This window comes from Elephantulus edwardii, unplaced genomic scaffold (assembly GCF_000299155.1).
Source record: "Elephantulus edwardii isolate Elephantulus edwardi_28Jun2011 unplaced genomic scaffold, EleEdw1.0 scaffold00172, whole genome shotgun sequence".
Lineage (NCBI taxonomy): Eukaryota > Metazoa > Chordata > Mammalia > Macroscelidea > Macroscelididae > Elephantulus > Elephantulus edwardii.
In genome coordinates, this window is record NW_006399922.1 from 4,748,572 (window position 1) to 4,771,360 (window position 22,789).

Consider the following 22,789-nt stretch of genomic DNA (forward strand, 5'->3'; position numbering starts at 1 on the left):
TGAGGTGGATTGATTCAGTGGCTGGGATAATCGGGATGGGAGTGTCAGAGACAGTGCGATTGGCACAGGACAGAGCAGAGTTTAGGGCTGTTGTATATAGGGTCGCTATGAGTTGTAAGCGACTCGATGGCACATAACAACAACAACAAACAACTTATCACTATGTTGAGGAAATTCCCTTCTATTCCAGTTTTGCTGAGTGTCTTTATTAGAAAGGGTTGTTGGATTTTTGTCAAATGCCTTTTCTGCATCAATTGTTAAGATATATGGTTCTTCTTATTTACTTTGTTAATAGAGTGAATTACAATGATTCTTTTTCTTATGTTGAACCATCCTTGCATACCTGTTATGAATCCCACTTGTTCATGGTGAATTATTTTTTTATGTGCTTTTGGATTCTTTTGACTAGGATTTTGTTAAGGATTTTTGCATCTATATTAATGAGAGATATTGGTCTGTAGTTTTCTTTATTGATAATATCTTTGCCTGGTTGAGGTACTAGGGTTATGCTTGCTTCATAGAATGACTCTGGAAGTGTTCTTTCTTTTTCAATTTTTTAAAATCATTTAAATAGAATGGGTGCAGAATCCTCTCAATGTTTTCTAGAATTCAGCTGTGAAACAACCTGGTCCAGGACTTTTCTTATGGAGAAGTCTTTTTATGACCTTTTCCATTTCTTCTCTTGTGATGAGTCTGTTCAAGTGTTTTATCTATATCTGTCCTTTTCAGTTTGTCTATTTCCTCGAGGTTTTTTAATTTATCAGTTATAGCTTGTCATAGTATTCTGATATTATTGATTTAATTTCCTCTGGTTCTGTTGTGATGTCACCTCTGCCATTTCTTAATAGAGTTATCTGTGTCTTTTCTTTCTTTTGTTAAATTTGCCAGTGGTTTGTCAATTTTATTGACTCTTTCAAAAAACCAGCTCCTGGTCTTATTGATGGTTTCAACTGTTTTACTGTTTTCTATCTCATTGATTTCAGCTCTTGTCCTTATAATTTCTTCTCTTCTAGAAGCTGTAGGATTAGATTGTTGATCTTTTTGTATTTGCTGAAGATGCTGAGTTAGATCATTAATTCTTCTTCTTTCTTCCTTTTTTGTGTGTCCTTATTGCTATGAACTGCCCTGTGATGACTGACTTAGCTGTGTCCCAGAGGTTTTGGTAAGTTGTATCTTCGTTATCATTTGTTTCAAGGAACTTTTTACTTCATTCTTTATTTCTTTTATAACCCAATCATGTTCTAGCAGAGAATTATTTAGTTTCTCTATGGGTGGTTTTGCAAGCTTTACTTTTCTGTAGTTAATTTCTAGTTTTATGGCATTGTGGTCTGAAAAGAGACTGTATTATTTCAATTTTTTTTAATTTGTTGAGGCTTCCTTTGTGACCTCATATATGATCAGTTCTGGAGAATGTACTATGTGCACTTGAGAAGAAAGTGAATTGAGCTTTGGTTAGGTGCAGTTCTCTGAATACATCCACAAGATCAAGTTGGCTGATTGTATAGTGTAGATCTTCATTTTTGTTGAGTTTCTTTTGAGATGACCCATCCTTAGGTGATAGTGGTGTATTGAAATCTCCTACTGCTATTGTGGTGCTGTCTATTTCTCTCTTCAGTTCTGTTAACCATTGTTTTATGTATTTTGCAGGTCTATCACTTGGTGCATAAATGTTTACAAAGGTTATGTCTTCTTGACCTATGTGCATTTCATCAGTATGTAATGCCTTTCCTTATCTTTGATGGTGTTTTTCATTCTGAAATCTATTTTATCAGAGATTAATATTGCCACTCCTGCTTTTTTGAGGTTGCCATTTGCCTGGTATATTTTTTTCCAGCCCTTGATTTTGAGTTTGTCTTTCTCTTCCTTTTTTGGATGTGTCTCTTATAGGCAAAATATGGATGGACTTTGGGGTTTTTTTTTTCTCCATTTTGCTACTTTTTTTCTCTTAATTGGTGCATTTAGTCCATTCACTTTAAGTGGGATTATTGTCATGCCAAGTTTCACTTTTGCCATTTTGCAGTGTTTCTTTTTCTGTTGTTTCTGCTTACTATGGTCCATTCACTTTCCTTTGGCATCACTGTGTGTAAGACTTCACTTACAATTTTTTGTAGTTTTGGTCTTGTTTACACAAATTCCTTAAGGTCCTTCTTTTTTGCAAAGAATCTAGTTTCCCCTTCAAATTTGATAAAGAGCTTTGCTGGATATAGGATCCTTGGTTGGCAATTGTTATCTTTCAACTTTCTGTATATGGCATCCTAATGCCTTCTAGCTCATTTGGTTTCTGCTGAGAAATCAGAACTTACGCTAATTGTTTCCCCTTTGTAGGTAACTCTGCTTTTCTTTTGCTGCTTTTAGAATTCTATCTTTATCTTTTAATTGGGAAATTTTACTATGGTATGTCTTGGTGTTTTTCTTTTTTGGTTCTAGTCTATTTGGTGTTCTCTGTGCTTTTTGGATGTGGATTTCCCCATCCTTCAAAATACCTGGGAAGTTTTCTTCTAGTATTTCTTTGACAATCTTCTCAGTGATTTCCCTGTCCCTCCCATGCTCTGGAATTCCATTCATACATATATTATTCTGTTTTATGTCATCCCACATAATTCTAATGTTTTCTTCATTTTCTTTACGCCTCATCTCTGTTTTTTCTTCCAGTAGGTTTCTAGTGAGGCTTTTGTCTTCCAACTCACTGACTCTCTGTTTCATCTCTTCAGTTCTACTTTTTGTCCTACCAGTATGTTGGACACTTTTGCCATTTTGGTCTTAATATTCTGGATTGCATGATAATTTTTTAATTTCTTGTACCTCTTTATCTATTCTATAATTTTTTTTCTCACATCTTTTGTATTTACATGTATATCCGTTCAAGTTTCTCCTCATCTATATATTTCTTCTGGATTATTGCCTCTGAAGTATTGCTCTCTTATTGACTTCCAGTGGCTTCTTCCCACATTTGCATATTTTTCTGTAGCTGATTAAGCAAATTTATATCAACATATTTCTTCTGATTATCTCTGTCTATGGTATTCATTGGGTCTGCTTTTTTAGGAGAAGGGTTCTTCTTTTTCTTCGTAATAGCTGATGTGGATTGCTGCTTTTTGACATTATGGGAGTCTTTTCTTAGTAGATATTAGGTTGTTATAAGTATGAGATTATCCAGGGTACAGCAATGTTTTGTGAAGGACCTATATATTTTGTTTCTTTCAAAGCAAACAAAGCAGTTTTTTTCACCAAAGTACCTGAGTGTGCACAAAGGAAGCCTGTTGTTCTCTTCTGGAAGTGGCTTGCCACCTCCTTCGAGGGGCCCAGGACCTCCATGTTGCCTGAGTTAGGGATCCAATGTGGTCTGGCCTCACAGTGGCTGCTTCCCCAAACTACGTGAGTGAGCATGGAGAAAACCTGTTGTTCTCTTCTGGAAGTGCCTTTTCACCTCCTTTGAGGGGTCCAGAACTTCCCTTTTGCCTAAGTTAGGGACCTCACATAGTCTGGCTCCACAGCAGTTTGTTCCCCAAAGTACGTGAGTTAAAGGATCCTGTGTAGTCAAGCTAGACAGTAATTTTCCCCCCACATAACTGTGGGAACAGGACAGGCAATGCCATCCAGTCACGCTTATCCTGCCCCACAGCATACTTCCTGCCCAATCAATCATGGTGGTTGTAAGATTGTTGTGATGCTAGACATTTTCCAGCAGTATTTCAACACCAGCAAGGAACTCATGAGGGATAGGTTTTAGTGGAGTTTCCAGACTGGGAAACCAGGAAAAATGACTGGTCAACTACTTTTGAAATAATGGGTCTTTGTGAATTCTTTGAATAACAATAGCACATTGTCTTGTATAGTGACAGAAGATGAGATTCTCAAATTGGAAGACATTAAAAATACAAATGGTGAACAATTGTCTCTTTAAAATACAATCTACATTAATGGTATAGATAAAGCTTTCAGTCAATGAAGGACCTTGATTTGAGAGAGTTAGAGAATTGCACCTAAGGGACAACTCTGTCCACATGGGAGAAAGGGCATACCTTCACTGAACACTGATGTGTGAATAATGGGATGTTACCATGGGTAGATGGTAGCCCTCAGCCTGGGCAACAATGGGAATAAAATAATAATATAAGGTGATCAACTATAAGCATTACTGATAGTTGAGAAAATGCATATTACACTACTACATCCATATAACTGTAGTCCAATTTCTTTTTCTTTTCATTTCTTTTGTTGGTTGTGGTTTTGGTGTCATTGCCAAATGCCAGGTAATGATTTACCTCTATATTTTCTTCGAAATGTTTTACAGTTTTAGGTCTTATATTAAGATATTTTTCTTTCTTAAACTTTTTTTAGTACATGTTGACAAATCACACAGTATTCTAGTCATTTATGCATATTTTATAACACTAATTACAATTTTTCTTGGCTTAAATATAAATGTTTTTTGTTTTCATACATTAATATGCATTGTATTTCATTCACGTACATTGTATTTTATACAAACATATATACATTGAATTTTATACAATTATTATTGACCAATACCTTTGTTACCCCCATCTAATCAAATTTCCATTACACCTTGTCTATTTTTTCACCACCACAGCTAATATCTGCTGTCCTGGTTTTTTATGGGGATTTTCCTCCTTTCTTCTTCTGCCCTGAGCTTCCTTGTTTCCCTTCCCTTTTGAGCAGTTAAGTATACTCTGCTCCTATTTGTTATTTGCAATAGCTCTGCTGTTATTTCACCAATTCTTCCAAGGTTGGTTACCCCTTGTTCATTGACTGTACATTCTATTTCTGCTCTCCCACCTCACCCTAACATAATCACAAGAGTAATATTTGTCCTTTTGTGACTGAGTTCTTACTGAGTTCTTTCACTCTGCATATTGCCCCCTCATATTGTGTGTTTTATGGATTCCTTGTTTCTTAGTGTTGCACAGTATTCTATTGTGTAAATGTATCACAGTTTCTCTATCCATTTGTTTATCTGTGTGCATCTAGGCTATTTCTATTTTCTTGTTATTGTAAATAATACTGTGTTAAACAAAGGCGAACATATCTCTGTTTGTGACTTAGCTGTGATTTCCTTGGGGTGTATTCCTAGTAGAGGAATAGCCAGGTCATTATTTTATTTTATAAATAAATTTATCACGAAAAACTGCTTTCCATAGTGGTTGTACCATTTTACAACTCCACTAGCCTTACATGAGAGTTTCAATTCCCCACATCTTCCCCAACAGTTATAGTTTGCTGTCCTGTTTAAATTTTGCTAACGTTGCTGGGTGAGATGAAATCTCACTGTCTTTTATCTGCATTTCAGATGCTAGTGATTTTGAATTACTTTGTAGACCATCCAAATATCCTCCTTGGTGAAGAATCTTTTCATGTCCTCTACCCATTTTACAATTGAATTATCAGAATTTTTCTTGTGGAGGCACTGTGGTAAATTTTAGTTATGAATAACTTATCTTTAATGACATTGCCAAATATTTTCACTCTTTTGGATTTTGATACACACAGGGATTTGCTATATAGAAATTTCCATTTGTCACCTTTATCATGTCCTGATTGTGCATTTTTAGATATATTTGACAGAAAAATCAAGCCAGGGCTTCTACATTTTTTTTTCCTCTTTGATAATATTTACGGCTTTTTGCTTCACCCTTAAGTCTCTGACCACTTTGAGTTGCTTTTGTATATTGAATGAGTTGTAGATCCTGCTTCAGTTTTCTACAGGCAAATGTTCAGTTTTGACACCCTCACTTGTTGATGGAGTTGTCATTTACCCTTTTAATGGGCTTAATTTCCTTGTCTGATAACAATTGTCCATAGGTAGTGGTATGATTTCTGGGTTCTCAATTCTATTTCTATATTAGTATCATTGACTCAATACTATGCTGTTTTGATTACTACACAGGCTTTTGATATACACAGTATTTAATATTCAGAAATTCCCATTTGTTGATTTTGTGCTCTTTTAGTTGTACATTATGCATTATTTATACCATAGGATATGCCTTCTAAGCTTGATTACATTTTGTCTCTTATGATCATTATGGTTTGAGGTTTACCCCTAGGTCTCTGATGCACCTTAAGCTGATTTTTGCATATAGTGTTAGTTATGGATCCTGCTTCAGCTTCTTGCAAGTAGATGTCCAGGTTTGCCAGCACAATTTGTTGTTGTAGTTGTCATTTCCCTACTCTGTAAATTTTGTTTTCTTGTCAAATACTAGCTGCCCATAGGTAGGTTAATTTCTGCTTTCTTGATTTTGTTGTTTTCTCTTTTGGCAATATCTTTGCTTGGTTTGAGTATTAGGGTTATGCTTGCTTCTTAGAATGACTCTGGGAATGGTCCTTATTCTATTTTTTTTTAAATAATTTAAATAGAATTGGTGATATTTCACCCCTGAATGGTAGAATTCAGCCATGAAACCATAGCAGCCAGGACATTATTGGGGGCAGGGGGAAAATTGTTTTATGATCTGCTTAGTTTCTTTTTTTGTGGTAAGTCTGTTCAAATGTTCTACATCTCTTTTGTCAATCTGGGTAGGGTGTGAGTTTCTAGGAATTTGTCTATTTTCTCTAAGTTTTAACATTTTGAGTATAAAATATAACTTTTCTTAATATTCCATTATTATAACTTTAATTTTACCTGGTTCTGTTGTGATGTCACCTCTATCATTTCTTATTTAAGTAATTTGTGCCTTCACTTTCTTTTCTTTAACTAAGTTGCCAATGGTTTGTCTATTTTACTGGACCTTTTGAAGAACCAGCTCCTGATCTGTTTATAGTTTCAATTGTATTTCTGTTTTGTATCTCATTGATTTCAGCTCTTGTCCTTATAATTACCTTTTCCCCAGAAGCTGGGGGGGGGGGGCTGCATTGTTGTTCTTTTTCTATTTAATGGCTATTCTGAGTTAAATCATTAATTTTGCTTCTTTCTTCCATTTTTGTATTTGCCTATTTCTATGACCTGTCCCCTGAAAACTGCCTTAGATGCATCCAAGAGATGTTCGTATGTTGTGTTGTCATTGTTATTTTTTCAAGGAACTTCTTTATTTTTATTCATTTTTTATTTCTTGTATAGCCCAATCATGTTTTAGTAGGACATTATTTAGTCTCCATATAGATGGTTTTATAAGATTTACCCTCTTGTCATTAATTTCTAGTTTTATGGCATAGTGGTCTGAGAAGATACTTTGTATTATTTCAATGTTTTTAAATTTGTTTAGGCTTTTCTTAAAATTCTAATATATGATCAATTTTGGAGAATGTATCATGTACGCTTCAAAGGAAAGTAAATTGCATTTTAGTTGGATGTAGTACACTGAATACATCCATAAGGTCAAGTTGACTGATTGCATAGTTTAGATCTTCTGAATCTTTGTTAAGTTTCTTTTGAATTGACCTATCCTTTGGTAGAAGTAGTGTACTAACGTCTCCTGCAACTGTTGTGGTACTATTTCTTTCTTCAAGTCTGTTAATTGTTGTTTCATGTATTTTGCAGGTTTATCATTTGGTGCATAGATGTTAACCAAGGTTATGTCTTCTTGATTTACTGTGGTTTAAACATTATACAGTTCCTTTCCTCCTCTTTTATGGTGGTCTTCATCCTGAAGTCTATTTTATCAAAGATTAATATTGCCACTTACTTTTTATTGTGGGTGCCAATTGCTTGGTGTAGTTTTTTCCCCTAGCCTTTGATTTTTAGTCTCTCATTCCTCATTTCTTATATGGGTCTCTGCTGGGCAACAATTATTGTCTTTATCCATTCTACTACTCTTGTTTTTCCTTATTGGTACATTTAAGCCATTTGTATTAAATGTGATTATTGCCTGGTCAGGTTTTATAACTTCTTTTTCTGTTATTTCTCATTACTTTAGTCCATCGCTTAGTGTCTTTGTGTGAAGGATTGCCTGAAGAATGTCTGGTAAAATTGCTCTTGTTTTCACACACCCCTTAAGTTCCTATTTTTCAGCAAATTCCCCAATTTTTCCTTCATAGTTGATGGACAGTTTTTCTGGGTACAAAATTCTTGGCTAGCAATAGTTTACTTCAGCTTTTTTTATATGCCGTACTATTGTCTTTTTGCTAACTGGTTCTTTTTTGTAGGTGATTCTTTGTTTTTTTCTCGTACTGCTTTTAGTAGTATATTCTTGTCTTTGATTTTGGAAAATTTAACTGTGATATGTCTTGATATGTTTCTTTTGTGATCTATTCTAATTGGAGCTCCCTGGCTTTCCTAAGTGTGGGTTTCTTCACTCTTCATGATCCCTGGGAAGTTTTCCTCTAGTACTTCTTCCACAATTTTCTCAGAGTTTTCCCTGACTTCGTATTGTGCTGGAATTGCAATCATGCATATGTTGTTCCTTTTAATGTTAAACCACATAATTCTAATGTTTCTTTCCTTTTCCTCCTATCTTCTTTCTGGTTTTTGTAATATGTTCCCAGCATGGGTTTTTGCCTTTCAGCTCACTGACTCTCTTCTTTCATCCCTTCTGTTCTGTGTTTTTGTTTCTCTAGTATGTTGGATATTTCTGACATTTTATTCTTTATATTCTTTATTTTCATGCAGTTCTTCCATTTCCAGTATTGTGTTGGCTGTACCTTCTCTGACTTGTGATGATACTTTTTTCATTTCTTCTCTTTATCTATAGTTCCAATTCTTTCTTCATCTTTTGCAATTTTTTCAGTAGTTGTTTATTTCTTCTGGTTTCCTGTCTCTGGATATTCACTTTGTTTATGGCTTCTAATCTTTCTTCCATTATTTATATCTTTTTCAGTAGATATTCATATAACTCCACATTGATACGTTTCTTTTGCTTCCCTGATCTTGGGGCATTTATTAGATCTGCAATATGGTCTGCATGTTTTGGGTTGGGGTTTGTTGGTGTTTTTTTTTTTAATACTTGATGCTAGCTGCTGTGTTCTTGACATTATGTGAAGTTTCTCTTGCTATTTTTCAAGCTGTTTCTTTTTTGTATGTGCAGGTTGGTGATAGTCTTTTAACTTCATGAAACTATTGATTAGTTGTACACATGAAGTGTTCTGCTTAAGAGGTAGGGGAACTTGTACTTGAAACCCTTTCTGGTCCTTTATCATTAGAATGTTTGCCTTTCACGAAGTTCTTCAAGACCTTCCTAGTCTGCAGTGTAGCAGAACAGGAAACCCACCTGAACATAGCTCACTTCTCCTAATGTGGTCTGCAGCACTGGCCTGAAATCAGGTTCCCCAACTGAAGCAGTTTCTCTCTGAGGAGATTGCAGGCAGCTCCTTCCTCTGCACCTCAGTGCTCCTTCTCCAGAAGGGAGTATCTCACCCAATTGTGGCCCCTCTCCTAAAGTGTAATATTGTCCTTGGTGGTTTGTGATATAGCCCAGTGACCAGATTTCACAACTGACTCCCACAGGTTTATTGCATTGTATTTTTATTTTAATTATTTTCAAAAACAATTTAATTCAGTTTTATTTCTTCTATAGTCCAGTGAAAAAGCAAGGTGTTATTTAGATTCCACTTGGGTGAGTTCTTATCCTTTATCTCCTTGTTATTTTTAGTGTACAGCATTGTGGTCTGAGAAGATACTTTTTCCCCCCATTGTTTTGAGCTTCCTTTGTTTTCAAATACATGGTCTGTTCTGGAGAATGTACCAGTGCACTAGGAAAAAAGTAAATTGAGTTTTTGCTGGATGAATTACCCTGAATACATCTATGAGGTTGAGTTGGCTGATTGTATTGTTTAATTCTTCTGCATCTATGTCAAGTTTCTTTTGAGTTGATCTGCCCTTTGGTGAGAGTGGTGTGCTAAATTTTCCTACTATTGGTATAATGTTATTTCTTTCTTCAAACCTGTTAATCATCATTGGGTGTAATTTAGTCTGTTACTTGGTTGTGTCTTCTTGATCGAGTGTGCCTTAATCATTATACGGTGCCCTTTCTTATCTTTTATGGTGGTTTTCCCCTGATGTCTATTTTATCAAGGATTAGTATTGCCATTCCTGGTATCTGATAGATGTCATTTGCTTGGTGTATTTTTTTCCCTAGCTTTTGATTTTTAGTTTATTTTTCTTGTTTCTTAGATTTGTCTCTTGCAGGTAACCTATTTACAGACTGTTATAGTATCCTATCTACTACTGTTTTTCCTTTTGTTGGTGCACTTATATCATTCACATTCAATGTGATTCTCAATTGACCAGATTCTACTGTTGCCATTTCGTGGAGTTTTCTTTTCTTTTCTTTTTTTTTCCTGTTGCAAGCTACTTTTCTTTTGGTATTTATTTTTTAGTTGGTTTTTTTCTCATTAATTCCTTAAGTTTGGGCTCTTCTGAAATTACCACATTCTCTTTTATATTTAATGAACAGCTTTGCTGAGTATAAGATTCTTAATTGGCAATTATTTCAGTTTTGTGTATATGCCATATCATTTTCTTCTTGCTTAAATGATTCTACTAAGAAGTTCAAGCTTATTTTGTTCTCCTTTATAGATAACTCTGATTTTCTAGAGCTTCTTTTAGTATCCTAATCTTGTGTCCTATTGCCATACCTTTTCAATCTACATGCAGAACAGATTATGCAGGAAGCTGGGCTCTATGAGGTGAAATGTGGCATCAGAATTGGAGGAAGACTCACCAACAATCTGTGTTATACAGATGACACAGCTGCTTGCTGAAACTGAGGAGAACCTGAAGGGCTTGCTGCAGAAGGTCAAGGATTGAATGTGGATTGAAGCTTAACATCAGGAAACAAGAATTCTTACCACTGGGACAATAAGTAGCATGATGCTAGATAGATGGTGAAGAAACTGAGATTATTAACAGCTTACAACATTTTTGTTACAAACAGCCAGCAAATTAAAAGATGAATTGCATTGGGAAAGTCTGCTGTTAGAGACATCTCCAAAGTACTAAAGAGCAAATATGTCAGTCTGGATCCAGGCTGACCCAGGACATAGTCTTTTAAATTACTTGCTATGTATTAGAAAGTTGGACAATGACTAGAGATGATAGAAGGAGAATTGATACCTTTAAGCTGTGTGCTGGAGAATATTATTGAATATGGACTGCTAGGAGAACAAACAGATTCATATTAGAGTGGGTGAGAACATGCTGCTCCTTGGAGGCAAGGATTCAGGAGCCTCATCCGACATGCTTTGGACACGTTGCCAGGCAGAACCAGTCCTTAGAGAGGGACACCATGTGTGGGAGGGTGGGATTCATTCAGTGACTGGGGTAACAGGGGTAGGTGTGTCAAAGACAATAAGATTGGTACAGGATAGAGCAGGGTGTAGGGCTATTATACTATGAGTTGCAGGCGACTTGACAGCGCATAACAACAACAACAACATAATGTTTTTATTTTAGAAAATTTGACTGTAATATAACTTGACATTTTTAACTTGAGGTCTAATCTATTTGGAGTTTACTGAACATTTTGAACCCATATTTTCTTGTCTGTCATGATACCTAAAATATTATTTTTTTTCTAGTACCTTTTTTCAAGCTTGCTTTAAGTGGGAAGTTCCACCAAACACTGTTCACCATGGTTAATCATTATCGCATCTGACACATCAGTGTCACAGTGTTTAAAGTCACAGCAGCCACTCACTTCATCAACCAGAAACCCCCAATTAATCTGGCAAGTCCTATCTCCTGACACCCACTAGGAATGAAAAGAAAGCACTAAGAGCCCTTAGCATTCCATGTGTGTCCCTCTTTAAGACACGAGAGGCCATAAGATCCAGCTTGAACTGAGATTGAACCCTAGAGAAACAATTTTACTTTTGGCTAAGAGGCAGTTAAGGGAAGTTACAAGAAAATTTTCTTTAAATTCTTTCTACCTTGTTACTGACACCTTACAGCAACATTAATTTAAGCTGTACAGAACATTCATGAAATTCACTTTGTGGGGTTACAATTCAAGATCAAGTCCCAACTCCTAAAAATTAGCACAGCTTTTCTTGAACTTCTTGACCTTGCCTGTTTGGTTTTATATTTGCAATGGAAAAAATAAGACCAAAACCAAAAACAGAACAAAAAAAACAAAAATTCAGTTACTGTCAGTAGAAGCAGGACTGACATCCATTTCCAAGATAGCTTGACCCCGGAAACCCTATGAATCTGGAGAAACAATGAAAGTTTTGTAAGTGTTCAGGTCTTTCTTTTATAGGGTCGCTGTGAGTCACCTACGACTAGACGGCACTTAACAACAACAACAACACAGAGAGTTCTCAGTTGGCCTAGTGGACAAAAAGTGATGCTACCAAGTCAAAGGTAGGTGAATTTAATCTGTGGTCCTCCTGCCTGGTTTTAATTATTTTTGGTCAAACAATTTCTAATTGGTATAGCACTGGTCTGTCCATTTGCTGTACAAAGGTAACTTGTGGTTGCTGTAATGTTGAACACTGTGACACTGATGAGTCAAATGCGATAATGGTTGTCCATGGTCAACAGTGTTTGGTGGAGTTCCCTGATTAAAACAAACTTGGAAGCAGGAGTGGCATCCACTTCTGAAATAGCTTGCCTCCAGAAACCCTATGAACCTGGAGAAAGGAGGAAAGTTATACAAGTTTTCAGGTCTTTCATTCATAGGGTCACTATGAGTCACCTATGACTCAATAGCACTTAACAACAGTACCTTTTTCACAAGTTTCAGTGTGGGGTTTTTATTTTGTTTAGTTGTGCTTTGTTTTGTTTTCTCTCCTGTTCTGGACTTTCAATCTCACATTTGTTGTTTTGTTTGATATCATCCCACATGATTATTATCTTTTATTCCTTTTTCTTCCATCTTGTCTATTTTTTCCCTCTGGGAGGTTCTCATTGAAAGTCTTGTCCTTTATCTCATTGACTCTTCATTCCATTTCATCTATGATTTTCTTGTATCCCTCCAATGTGTTGGAAATTTCTATAATGTCAGTCTTGTCATTGGGGATTGCATTTTCATATTTTTCTATTGTTTCTAGTATCGCAGTGGTTATGTTCTGTCTCTGTCTTGTGGTGATTTTTAAATTTTATACCTCTTAGCTTATTATTTAATATCTTTATTCCACAATTTATAATTTCTTGACTCTGGTTCTTTGGGTCCATGAGCTGGTCTGCTTGTAGGAGACACTTGTGTTTGTTGTTTTTGTTTTTTTTTAATTAATGTTTAAACCTTATTGCTTTTTCCTTGACCATATGTGGGGTCTTTCTTGGTATGTGTGAGGCAGCTTCTGTTTTATCACTGTAACAAGCTGAAAATACCTTATCCTTTTGATATTATCGATAGAGTTGCAGATATTAAGAGTTACAGGCTGGGGTTGATAAAGTTTGCAAATTCTAGGTTGATAGTGTGGGTTTAAGATGGACTGTCCTGGTGAGCAGATTCAATATACTGTAATAGGGCAGTATGCACATTGGGGGTGGATCTGTTATGCTATTAACAGATCTATGTAGTGTAGCGAGAGCCCAGGTATTTGTTTTTTGTTTGTTCAGGGGTTTTTTTGTTTGTTTCTTTATTCTTAAATTTTTTTCTATTACTCTGATTTATTTACAAAGTTTGAATTCATTTTTTTCACAAAAGATCCTTCATCCCACTAACCTGTTGAATTGTGCAATCCTATGATTAACATCCTATCCCACATCCTCACCCCTCTATTTTCACCATCAACCCCACCTTGGATTCTCATACTCATTCTACAAGAATGGTTTTATACGGTATTTGTCCTTGTAGGGCTGAGTTATTTCTCTTAGCATAATGCTCTCCAGTCCCTCTCAAGTTAGGTAGCTTCAAACTGACATCATTGATCTTCAGTTATTTTGGAGAGGCCCCCCCCCCTTGCAGTTGACTTGCTCAAAGCAATACTACTACTGACTGCTGATACCAAGGGTATTGATTGTGGATCCAAGTAAAATTAAATCATTGACTCTTTCAATTCTTTCTCCATCTATCATGATTTTGCCTATTAGTCCAATGGCAAGGAACTTTGTTTTTTTTTATGTTGAGATGTAAGCTCCCAGGAGATATAGAAATACATGTTATTGTTGTTTTTATGTTAACTACAATGAATAGTGACCTATGCATCACTATGAATACGTACATATTCATATACAAAAGTTAGTATTTCCACACAAACAGAAACCAAACCTACAGCTGATGTAGCTAGAAGCAGGACAAAGCAGAACTATTCTAGGATCTCCAAGGCATCTTTGTGGAAGCAAACTGCTATATCTTCCTCTTGTGGAGAGGCTGGTGGGTTTGAACTACCAATATTTCATTGAGTAGTCAAGCATGTTTTCTAAACACCAGGATTCCTCTTTATAGCCATACAATTCATTGGGGGGGGGGAAATCAACATATGTCACAGCATGGATGAACCTTGAAAATTTTATTGTTATGGATTGAATTACGTCCCTACTCAAAGTATATATTATGATTACTAACCTCTGTGTCTGTGGTCTACTATCAAGTGATAAAAATTAACGATATTATTTTAAAAATCAAGATGTGATGGCAGCACATATACTAAAATTGTAATGATACAGAGAAGATTAGCATGACCCCAGTGCAAGGATGACATATAAATCTATAAAGTATTCCATATGTATAAAAAAAATCAAGATGTGCCTGATGATGGTATTCTTACTTACTTCATGTGTATGTGAAAGGCGGACAATGAACAAGAAGAACAAGGAATGGATGTCTTTGAGTTGTGGGGTTGGTGAGGAACATTGACTATGCCATGGGTTCCCAAAGGAACAAACAGATCTGTCTTGGAGGAAGTGCAGTCAGAGGACATCTTGGATGTGAGGATGGTGAAAATCCATCTTACATACTAAGAAGGACATCATGTTTGGTAAAGTAGAGGGTCAGTGAAAAAGGGGAAGACTTGCAATGAGATTGACACTGTAACTGCATCAATGAGTTTAAATACAGTAGAGATTATGAGGATGGTGCAGGATCAGACTTTCTCTCAAGGTTTCATTTTGTTGAGGCAGGGTCACTGTGAGTCGGAAAGCACTCAATTACACCTAACAACAAGAACAATATGTGTAAAGTTATAATCTTATTTGGGAATGAGTTGTCTTTTCTCTGTTAATGAGACGGGGTTAATGTACATTGTGGCTTGAGCTAATCTATTCTGAGACAGGCTTAAAAAACAAAAACAAAACCTAGTACAAGTAAGAAAAGAGACATACCAAACCATATGAGGATTGCCCAGGAACAAAAACAAGGACCTGCAGAGCCTGTAAATTCAGACATTTAGCCTCCTAACTTGTGACAAAATTTATTTCAAATTTGAAATAAATTTAAAGCCATCCACTTATGGTATTTCCGGTATATTGTTGTTGTTGTTAAGTGACATCAAGTTCTAGATGACTCATAGTGACCCTATGAAAGAAAGTCCTCAACACTCGTGTGACTTTCTTTTGTCCTTTCTACAGGTTCATAGGTTTTCCGGAGGCAAGCTATTATGGAAGTGGATGACATTCTGGCTTCCAAGCTTGTTTTAATGGGAAAGCTCCACCAAACACTGTCTGCAATGAGTAACCATTGTTGTTGTTGTTGTTATGTGCCATCGAGTTGCCTGCGACTCATAGCGACCCTATGTACAACAGTCCTAAACTCCGCTCTGTCCTGTGCCAATCTCACTGTCTCTGACACTCCCATCCCAATTATCCCAGTCACTGAATCAATCCACCTCATAGAGGGCCTTTCTCTCCTGTGCCGTCCCTCCACCCTCCCAAGCATGATGTCCCTCTCCAAGGACCGGTCTCTCCTCACTACATGTCCGAAGTAAGTTAGACGGAGCCATTTAGCGCATTTTTTTCAAAGTTTTAAAAACCTTTTTTTTGCTTGGGGCAAGCTGTCACGGCCCTCTACCCAGGGCGGGTTGTCTTCAGGTAAGGGAACCAGATTAGTGTGGGGGCAAGTAGAGGGGAGTGTACCAGCCAGCCCATGGGGGGTGTTGCCCTGCTCAGGACGGGTTGTCTTCTGCCCTCAGCTCGGGGCGAGCCGTCACGGCCTTCTGCCCAGGGCGGGCTGTCTTCGGCCCTCAGCTCGGGGCAAGCCATCATGGCCCTCAGGGTGAGCTCCTCAGTCCCCAGACTGTGCCATCTGACTTCTGGGTAGGAAAAAAAATGCCTAGGGTATCCAGAGAATTTTATCTAGGCTACTTTCTGCCACCCTCTCCCCCAGTAAATCTGAAAGCAACACCCCCAAAACCTCTCTATTTGTAACTCACAAGTTTGTTCTCTCTAGGTTTGCTCCCTTTCCTACAGGTAACCTTACCACTGAGTTTTACTTCAGACCTGACCCCGAACCCAGTGCCAGTGACAAAAAGGAAATACAACTGCCAGCTAAAGAAGCAAAGGAGGATGGAGCCTCTGGGTTCAACCAGCCATCCCCACTGGACTCACCACTTTGCAGTCCAGAGGGGAGCAAATGACAGGAAAAGATCTTCTAACAGAACAAGAAGGCAAGCAGACTTAACCCAAGTTCACCAGTAAGGTGATAAAGTGTCCTCCCTTTCCCCCTTCACATCAACACCCCTGTCCAGCATGAAGAAGCCGGAGAGTCGGCATCCAGTTCCCAAATCAATAAGACAGTTGATTTAATTACCATTGGAAAATGCTTGTCATTTTCCTGTAGCATCTGGTCCCCACTGGATCATTTTCATTTCCTTCACCTGCTCCCCCCACCAACAAATTTCTGCAGCTCTCCAACTGCATCCCTGGCCATCCTCACCCTTCTGCCCCCAACCCTCACCTCCTTGTACTCCAAATATGCTTTGTCCCAATAAAAAAATTTTTTTTAAAGTTAAAAAAAATTTTTATTAAATTTTATTAATTTTCATGAACATTTACATAGATGTTGGTTTTCCATTCATTCATTGTTGCACTATTTTCTCTACCTTCCCATCCACTTCATTCCTCTTTCCGCCGCCCTTGAAAGTCTGTTTTAATTGTCCCATTGCCACAATGTTTGTCAAAGCCAGTTCTGATTAATCTCCTTTGTCAGTGTGTCCTTTGCCATTCCCTATCACTCCTCCCAGAGAGAGACTTCACCCTGATTCATATGGAAAGGGGGACGGCATATTTTCTTAGCAACTTCCTGCTGAAAAGTGACGCTGTGGGTTTCAGGGTGAAGATCTTCTCTCACTACTCTAAAGGGCCCCTTTGGCACTAGGAAACACACAGGCTATTGTGGAGATTGATTTTGGAATTTAGATGCACTTTTAAGTGCTTAGCCACACATGTTCATATCCTTGAAGATGCATCATGGAACTGTTGCAGCCTAGAAGACACAAATTTAACTAACAAGTTAAAAGTACATGAGTCAAAAATTAATAGCAGGGTGGTGGAGCTGAGCGCTGAGACCCAGAGCTAAAGCTAAGAGACTGAAAATATGCAGACTACTGGGGCATTACTCATTTCTCCAGCTCTGATTCGTTGCTGTACCAGAGGTCTAATTAGGCCTGTGTCTGATTCTTTCCTGAGTAGGCCAGAAATCCCATCTAACCAGCCTACCTACAGCAGCAGCAGCAGTTCCCCACTCCAGGTGGCCAGAAGGGAGTTCCAGACAAGTGTTGTCTCCCGGGACATTGACACAGCGGCCAAGTTTATTGGTGCTGGGGCTGCCACAGTTGGTGTGGCTGGCTCAGGGGCTGGCATCGGGACAGTGTTTGGCAGCTTGATCATTGGCTATGCCAGGAACCCATCTCTCAAGCAGCAGCTCTTTTCCTATGCCATTCTGGGCTTTGCTCTGTCTGAGGCCATCCTCTTCATCATATGAGGCTCCGTGGGAGTCAGCTACTTGTCCCTGCTGCTTCAACTCCAGGCTATGCCCCATGCTGGAGTGTGCTGAGCTTTCCCATTAAAAAACGTTTCTCTAAAAAAAAAAATTAAAAGCATTAATATTCCAAGTATAGGTTCTAATAGTGTTACAAATCAAGTTACAGAGGGAAGATAGTTCTTAAAATAAAAGGCCAATTAACTAGCACTTTGTCTATTACAGTATAAATGTTAGGAACCACAATATGTAGAGGCTCAACTATGTCATTTATTGTTCTTAAGTCCTGGAGCAAATTCCATCTACCACTGGGTTGTTTTACAGCTCAGAAGTCCACATACAAGGCAGAGGTGAAGTAAGGAACTGCTTATGAGGTTTTCCATCAAATCCAACAACTAAGAAATAGTGAGAAGAGTTGGGACTTCAGAAGGCTTTTAGGACCAAATAGTAGGCTCTTGTGTCCAGGAGAAAATGAATATACTTACCAGAAAAGTTAATGCTCGCTGACAGCTCTTCTGGGAAGATCTAAATAGTGGAAGCGTCCTCCTTTGTTCCCAGCTGGGAGCTTGGGTCTGTCAGTCCTGTCAGCCACGAGGACCTGATGTGGGTCACCGTTGGCCAAGTGTCCTTCAGATCCACACTTAAAGCAAGTGAGTGGGAGCGTCTTCTCTACTCCCTTGCCTATCTGTAGCACTCATCTGTGACACTGTCTACTGAAGTGGCACAGCTTTCCACAGTGGAAGCAATTCTGACCTCCTTTATTACCTTTGGGTGGCACTGTTTATGAGTAAGACTTCCTTTTCCTGACATAGGCCCTAAACTGGCAGCAATACCTGCCCCAATAATTTTGGCCATTCTCTGGTTAAGCAAATGTATAACAAATAATTTTGGACATTATAATCTTTTAAGCTTAAGGCTAGAAGTATTAACAATATCATCATTTCCAATACAGAGATACATGTTCTAATGCAGTACCTATTTTCCATAAATGGTTTTGGTAAGAGGAATGTTGTAAATGTGGATACATTTCCACTCTTCCACCTCTATGCCACGATATAGTGTTATTACCTTGAGCAGTTATAAATCCATTGCCATCCTTACTCTAACTTATTTTTTTAAATTTAAATTTGTTATTAATTTCAGTAAACATTTACAGAGACTTTGGATTTCCATTCATTCATTGTTGCACATTTCTCCCCTCCCAAGCCTTCCCTCCAGAACACTACCCTCTTGGAAAATAAAAGAAAAATTCTTTCATTGTTTTACAAAACCTCCCCCAGGTCCACTCCACCATGTAGCCATCGCTCTAGACTCCTGTCATGACAGAATACCTAATCACATATCTCTTTTTTTTCAGTTCAATGAAAGAGACTTTATTGAGGGCTCAGGGTCATGGGGCTCAGAAGAAGGCCACCTGCAAGAGGCAAGGGAGCCAGTGAAGAGGGGGCTCTTATTTGACCTTCTTGGGGCACAGGTTGTTGGTGTGTCCACACTTCTTCTTGAGGCAATTGACACCACGGGGATGCAGGTGAGCATAACACTTGCGGCAGATCATCTTGTCACAGTTGTATTTCTGGGCGAGCTGGCGCAAGGAAGGCTCAATAATGCCACCACGGAGACGCAGCACCAGATGCAGGGTGGACTCTTTCTGGATGTTGTAGTCTGAGAGTGTACGGCCATCCTTTAGTTGTTTGCCCACAAATATCAGATGCTACTGGTCAGGAGGGATGCCCTCCTTTTCTTGGATTTTGGCTTTGACATTCTCGATGGTGTCACTGGGCTCGACCTCAAGAGTGATGGTCTTGCCAGTCAGGATCTTCACAAAGATCTGCATCTTTGCGTCTGCTGCTTGGCCACCTCGCTGTAGAGCACACATATCTCTTTTAAACAGTTATCTCCCTCCTCTGTTTCAGTGCAGTATACATTATGGAACCGATCTTACTCAGTCTCTCCCCAAACCCAAGGTCAGTCTTCTTTTACAATAGTGGCACCATGCAGTATCTGTATTTTGTAACTGGGCTATTTCATTCAGCGTAATGTTCTCCAGAGTCAACCATTTTGAATAATATTGCATGAGTTCCTTGTTTTTCAATGCAGCATAGTATTCTAATGTGTGAATATACCACAGCTTCTCTATCCATTCATTTGTTGGTGGGCACTTAGGTTGTTTCCAACTCCTTGCTATTGTGAACAAAGCTGCAATAATCATGGGTGTGCATATATCTGCTTGGATGTCAGTTATGGTCTCTTCTGGGTATATTCCCAGTAGTGGAATTGCTGGGTCAAATGGTATCTCTACTTTCAACCTTTTGAGAAAGCGCCATACCACTTTCCAGTGGGGTTGCACCATTTTACACTCCCACCGACAGTGAAAAAGGGTTACAGTTTCTCCACAACCTCGCCAGTATTTGTTTCCTGCTGTTCTGTTAAATTTTGCTATTTTGACTGGGGTGAAATGATATCTCATAGTTGTCTTACCATTAACTCATTTGACACACCAGAGAGTCACAGTGTTTAGCTCCACAGCAACCACAAGTAACCTCTGTACAGCAAGTGGACACACCAGGGCTATATGACCTAGAAGAATGTTTGAATAAAAACAATTAAAAACTAGCCTGAAGGCCGCAGATTAGGAGCCATCCACATTTGGCTTGGTAGCATCACTCTCTCTCCACAAGGCCAACTGATCTCTATGTTGGTGTCATAGCTGTTAAGGGCTGTCGAGTCGTAGACTATTCATAGCAACCCTATGCATGAAAGTCGTCAACACTTGCATGACTTTCATCCTTTCTCCAGGTTCATAACGTGTCTGGAGGCAAGTTATTATGGAAGTGGATGCCACTCCTGCTTCCAAGCTTGTTTTAATTGGGGAGCTCCACCAAACACAGTCCACATGGGTAACCATTAACGCATTTGACACATCAGTGTCACAGTGTTCAGCTTCACAACAACCACAAGTTACCTCTGTACAGCAAGTGGACATACCAGAGCTATACGACATAGAAATATGTTTGAATAAAAACAATGAAAAACATTTCTGAAATATTTCTGGTATGGAAACACTAATTAGTAAAGAAATAATTTGGTATTGAGGTAACAAATATCTGCAGTGTAGAATTGGTTTTGAAATTGAGTAATGGATGGAGGCTGGGAGAGTTTTAAGGTGCCTCATGATAAAATCTAAAAGGAGCTCTGGTGATACACTGGGCTACTAATTAAAAGCTCCACTGGTTTGAATCCACTAACTAGATTCAGATTTACAGTCTTGGGAAACTTTATATTTTAGAAGCAGATAATCTGTATTTTAGGATGCACTAGGTTCTCAGATGAAGAATGAGTAATCTCCACCTGTGCAATTAACTGACTCTGAAAAATTGCCAGAGGGTCAGCTGTACATTGATTCTGCCTCAACAGTACACAACAACAGTTGTATGTCTAATATTTTACTGGTATTTTATTTAAATGACTCAGAAGTTGATATTTTAATTTGGAATTAATACAAAACATTTAAATGTGCTTTTCATGTGGCAAGGATATTAATTTTAGAGGAATAAAGGGGGAAAAATTATGCATTGAATTTTGTCCCCCCAAAATGTTTTATAATTCCTAACCTCTGTGCCAATAGCTATAATCTCATATAGGAACAGGTTGTTTTTGTTATGTTAATGGATAAGATTGGCATTGGATATGCTTTGAGAAGATTTCTTTTGAGATATAAAAGAGATTAAGCAAGGAGCTAACAGTGACTTTCAAAGTCAAACGATGAGAAAATAAAATTCTGTTTGTTAAAGCCCTCCTCTTGTGATATTTCTGGTAGAAGCATTAAATAACTAAGATAATTGTGTTAAGTTAAAGAAGCCAGTTACAATAGACAATATGATGACTTCTTACAAAGATTCTCACCACTGGACCAATTGGCAGCATCAGGATGGATGGTAAAGAGATTGAGATTGTACAGAGCTTTAGTTTGCTTGGCTCTGTAGTCGACAGTCTTGGCACCAGCAGCCAGGAAATTAAAAGGCGCATTGCCATGGGAAAGTCTGCTGTTAGGGACCTCTCCAAAGTACTGAAGAGCAATGGTGTCTCTCTGGAGACTAAGGTGCATCTGATACAGGCCATGGTCTTCGCAATCACTTGTTATGCATCAGAGAGTTGGACAATGACCAAGGAGGATAGAAGGAGAATTAATGCCTTTGAGCTGTGGTGCTGGAGAAGAGTATTGAGAATACCATGGACTGCTAGGAAAACAAACAGATTTGTCCTGGAAAAGCTTAAACCGGGTGGCTCCTTGGAGGCAAAGATTCTGAGGCTACGTCTAACATACTTTGGACATGTTGTGAGGAGAGACCGGTCCTTGGAGAGGGGCATCATGCTTGGGAGGGTGGAGGGATGACGCAGGAGAGGAAGGCCCTCTATGAGGTGGATTGATTTGGTGACTGGGATAATTGGAATGGGAGTGGCAGAGACAGTGCGATTGGCACAGGACAGAGCAGAGTTTAGGGCTGTTGTATATAGGGTCGCTATGAGTCGCAAGCGATTTGACGGCACATAACAACAACAACAACAACATCCAAAATAGCAATTCTATAAAATCAGAAATATTAATATGTCAAGTAGTCTGAGAAATTATGGCTAATGGATGTAGTGTTTCCACACAGAGGAAGATATGTGTGAAAATGTTCTCGATTAGATTATAGTGCTGGTCATACAGCCCCATGATTCTATTAAAAGCATTAAATTGTAAGCTTTAAATAGGAAAAAAAAGTTAGGTAGTAATTTACAAAATTATTGCTCCTGTGTGCTGTGTAGTATTCCATTGTATGAATGTACCACAACTTCTTAATCCATTTGTTTGTGGTTGGAAATCTGGAGCCCAGGTATTTTTGTCTCACAGGCTTGGTCTTCTAGTCAGACAGTATCTGTTGTGCTTCACATGGTCTCTTGGCATAGCAAGCAAAGGAAGTCACTTTTCTCTGAGAAACTTCATACACAGATTCTCACACAATAGGTATTTTCAAAACCCACCCTCCCTCCTA

At 38.2% G+C, this 22,789-nt stretch overlaps 1 protein-coding gene and 1 pseudogene across 1 annotated transcript; one reads left to right on the top strand and one right to left on the bottom strand.

Annotated features, from left to right (window-relative positions):
* Positions 1 to 17,369: 17,369 nt before the first annotated feature.
* LOC102869103 lies at positions 17,370 to 17,756 on the top strand (annotated as a pseudogene).
* Positions 17,757 to 19,203: 1,447 nt separating this feature from the next.
* Positions 19,204 to 19,587, bottom strand: LOC102869506 (ubiquitin-60S ribosomal protein L40-like). The gene is made up of 2 exons (XM_006895664.1): positions 19,485 to 19,587; positions 19,204 to 19,415 (listed from the first exon to the last, which is right to left on the bottom strand). The coding sequence occupies exons 1-2, from the start codon at positions 19,585 to 19,587 to the stop codon at positions 19,204 to 19,206; spliced, it is 315 nt and encodes a 104-aa protein (XP_006895726.1).
* Positions 19,588 to 22,789: the final 3,202 nt, after the last annotated feature.

Bases quoted from the DNA above. Each gene is read 5' to 3' on its own strand.
- LOC102869506 (XM_006895664.1), bottom strand. From the start codon at position 19,587: ATGCAGATCTTTGTGAAGATCCTGACTGGCAAGACCATCACTCTTGAG. The intron at 19,416-19,484 runs GCATCCCTCCTG...GTACACTCTCAG, and splicing joins CAAAATCCAAGAAAAGGAGG to ACTACAACATCCAGAAAGAG.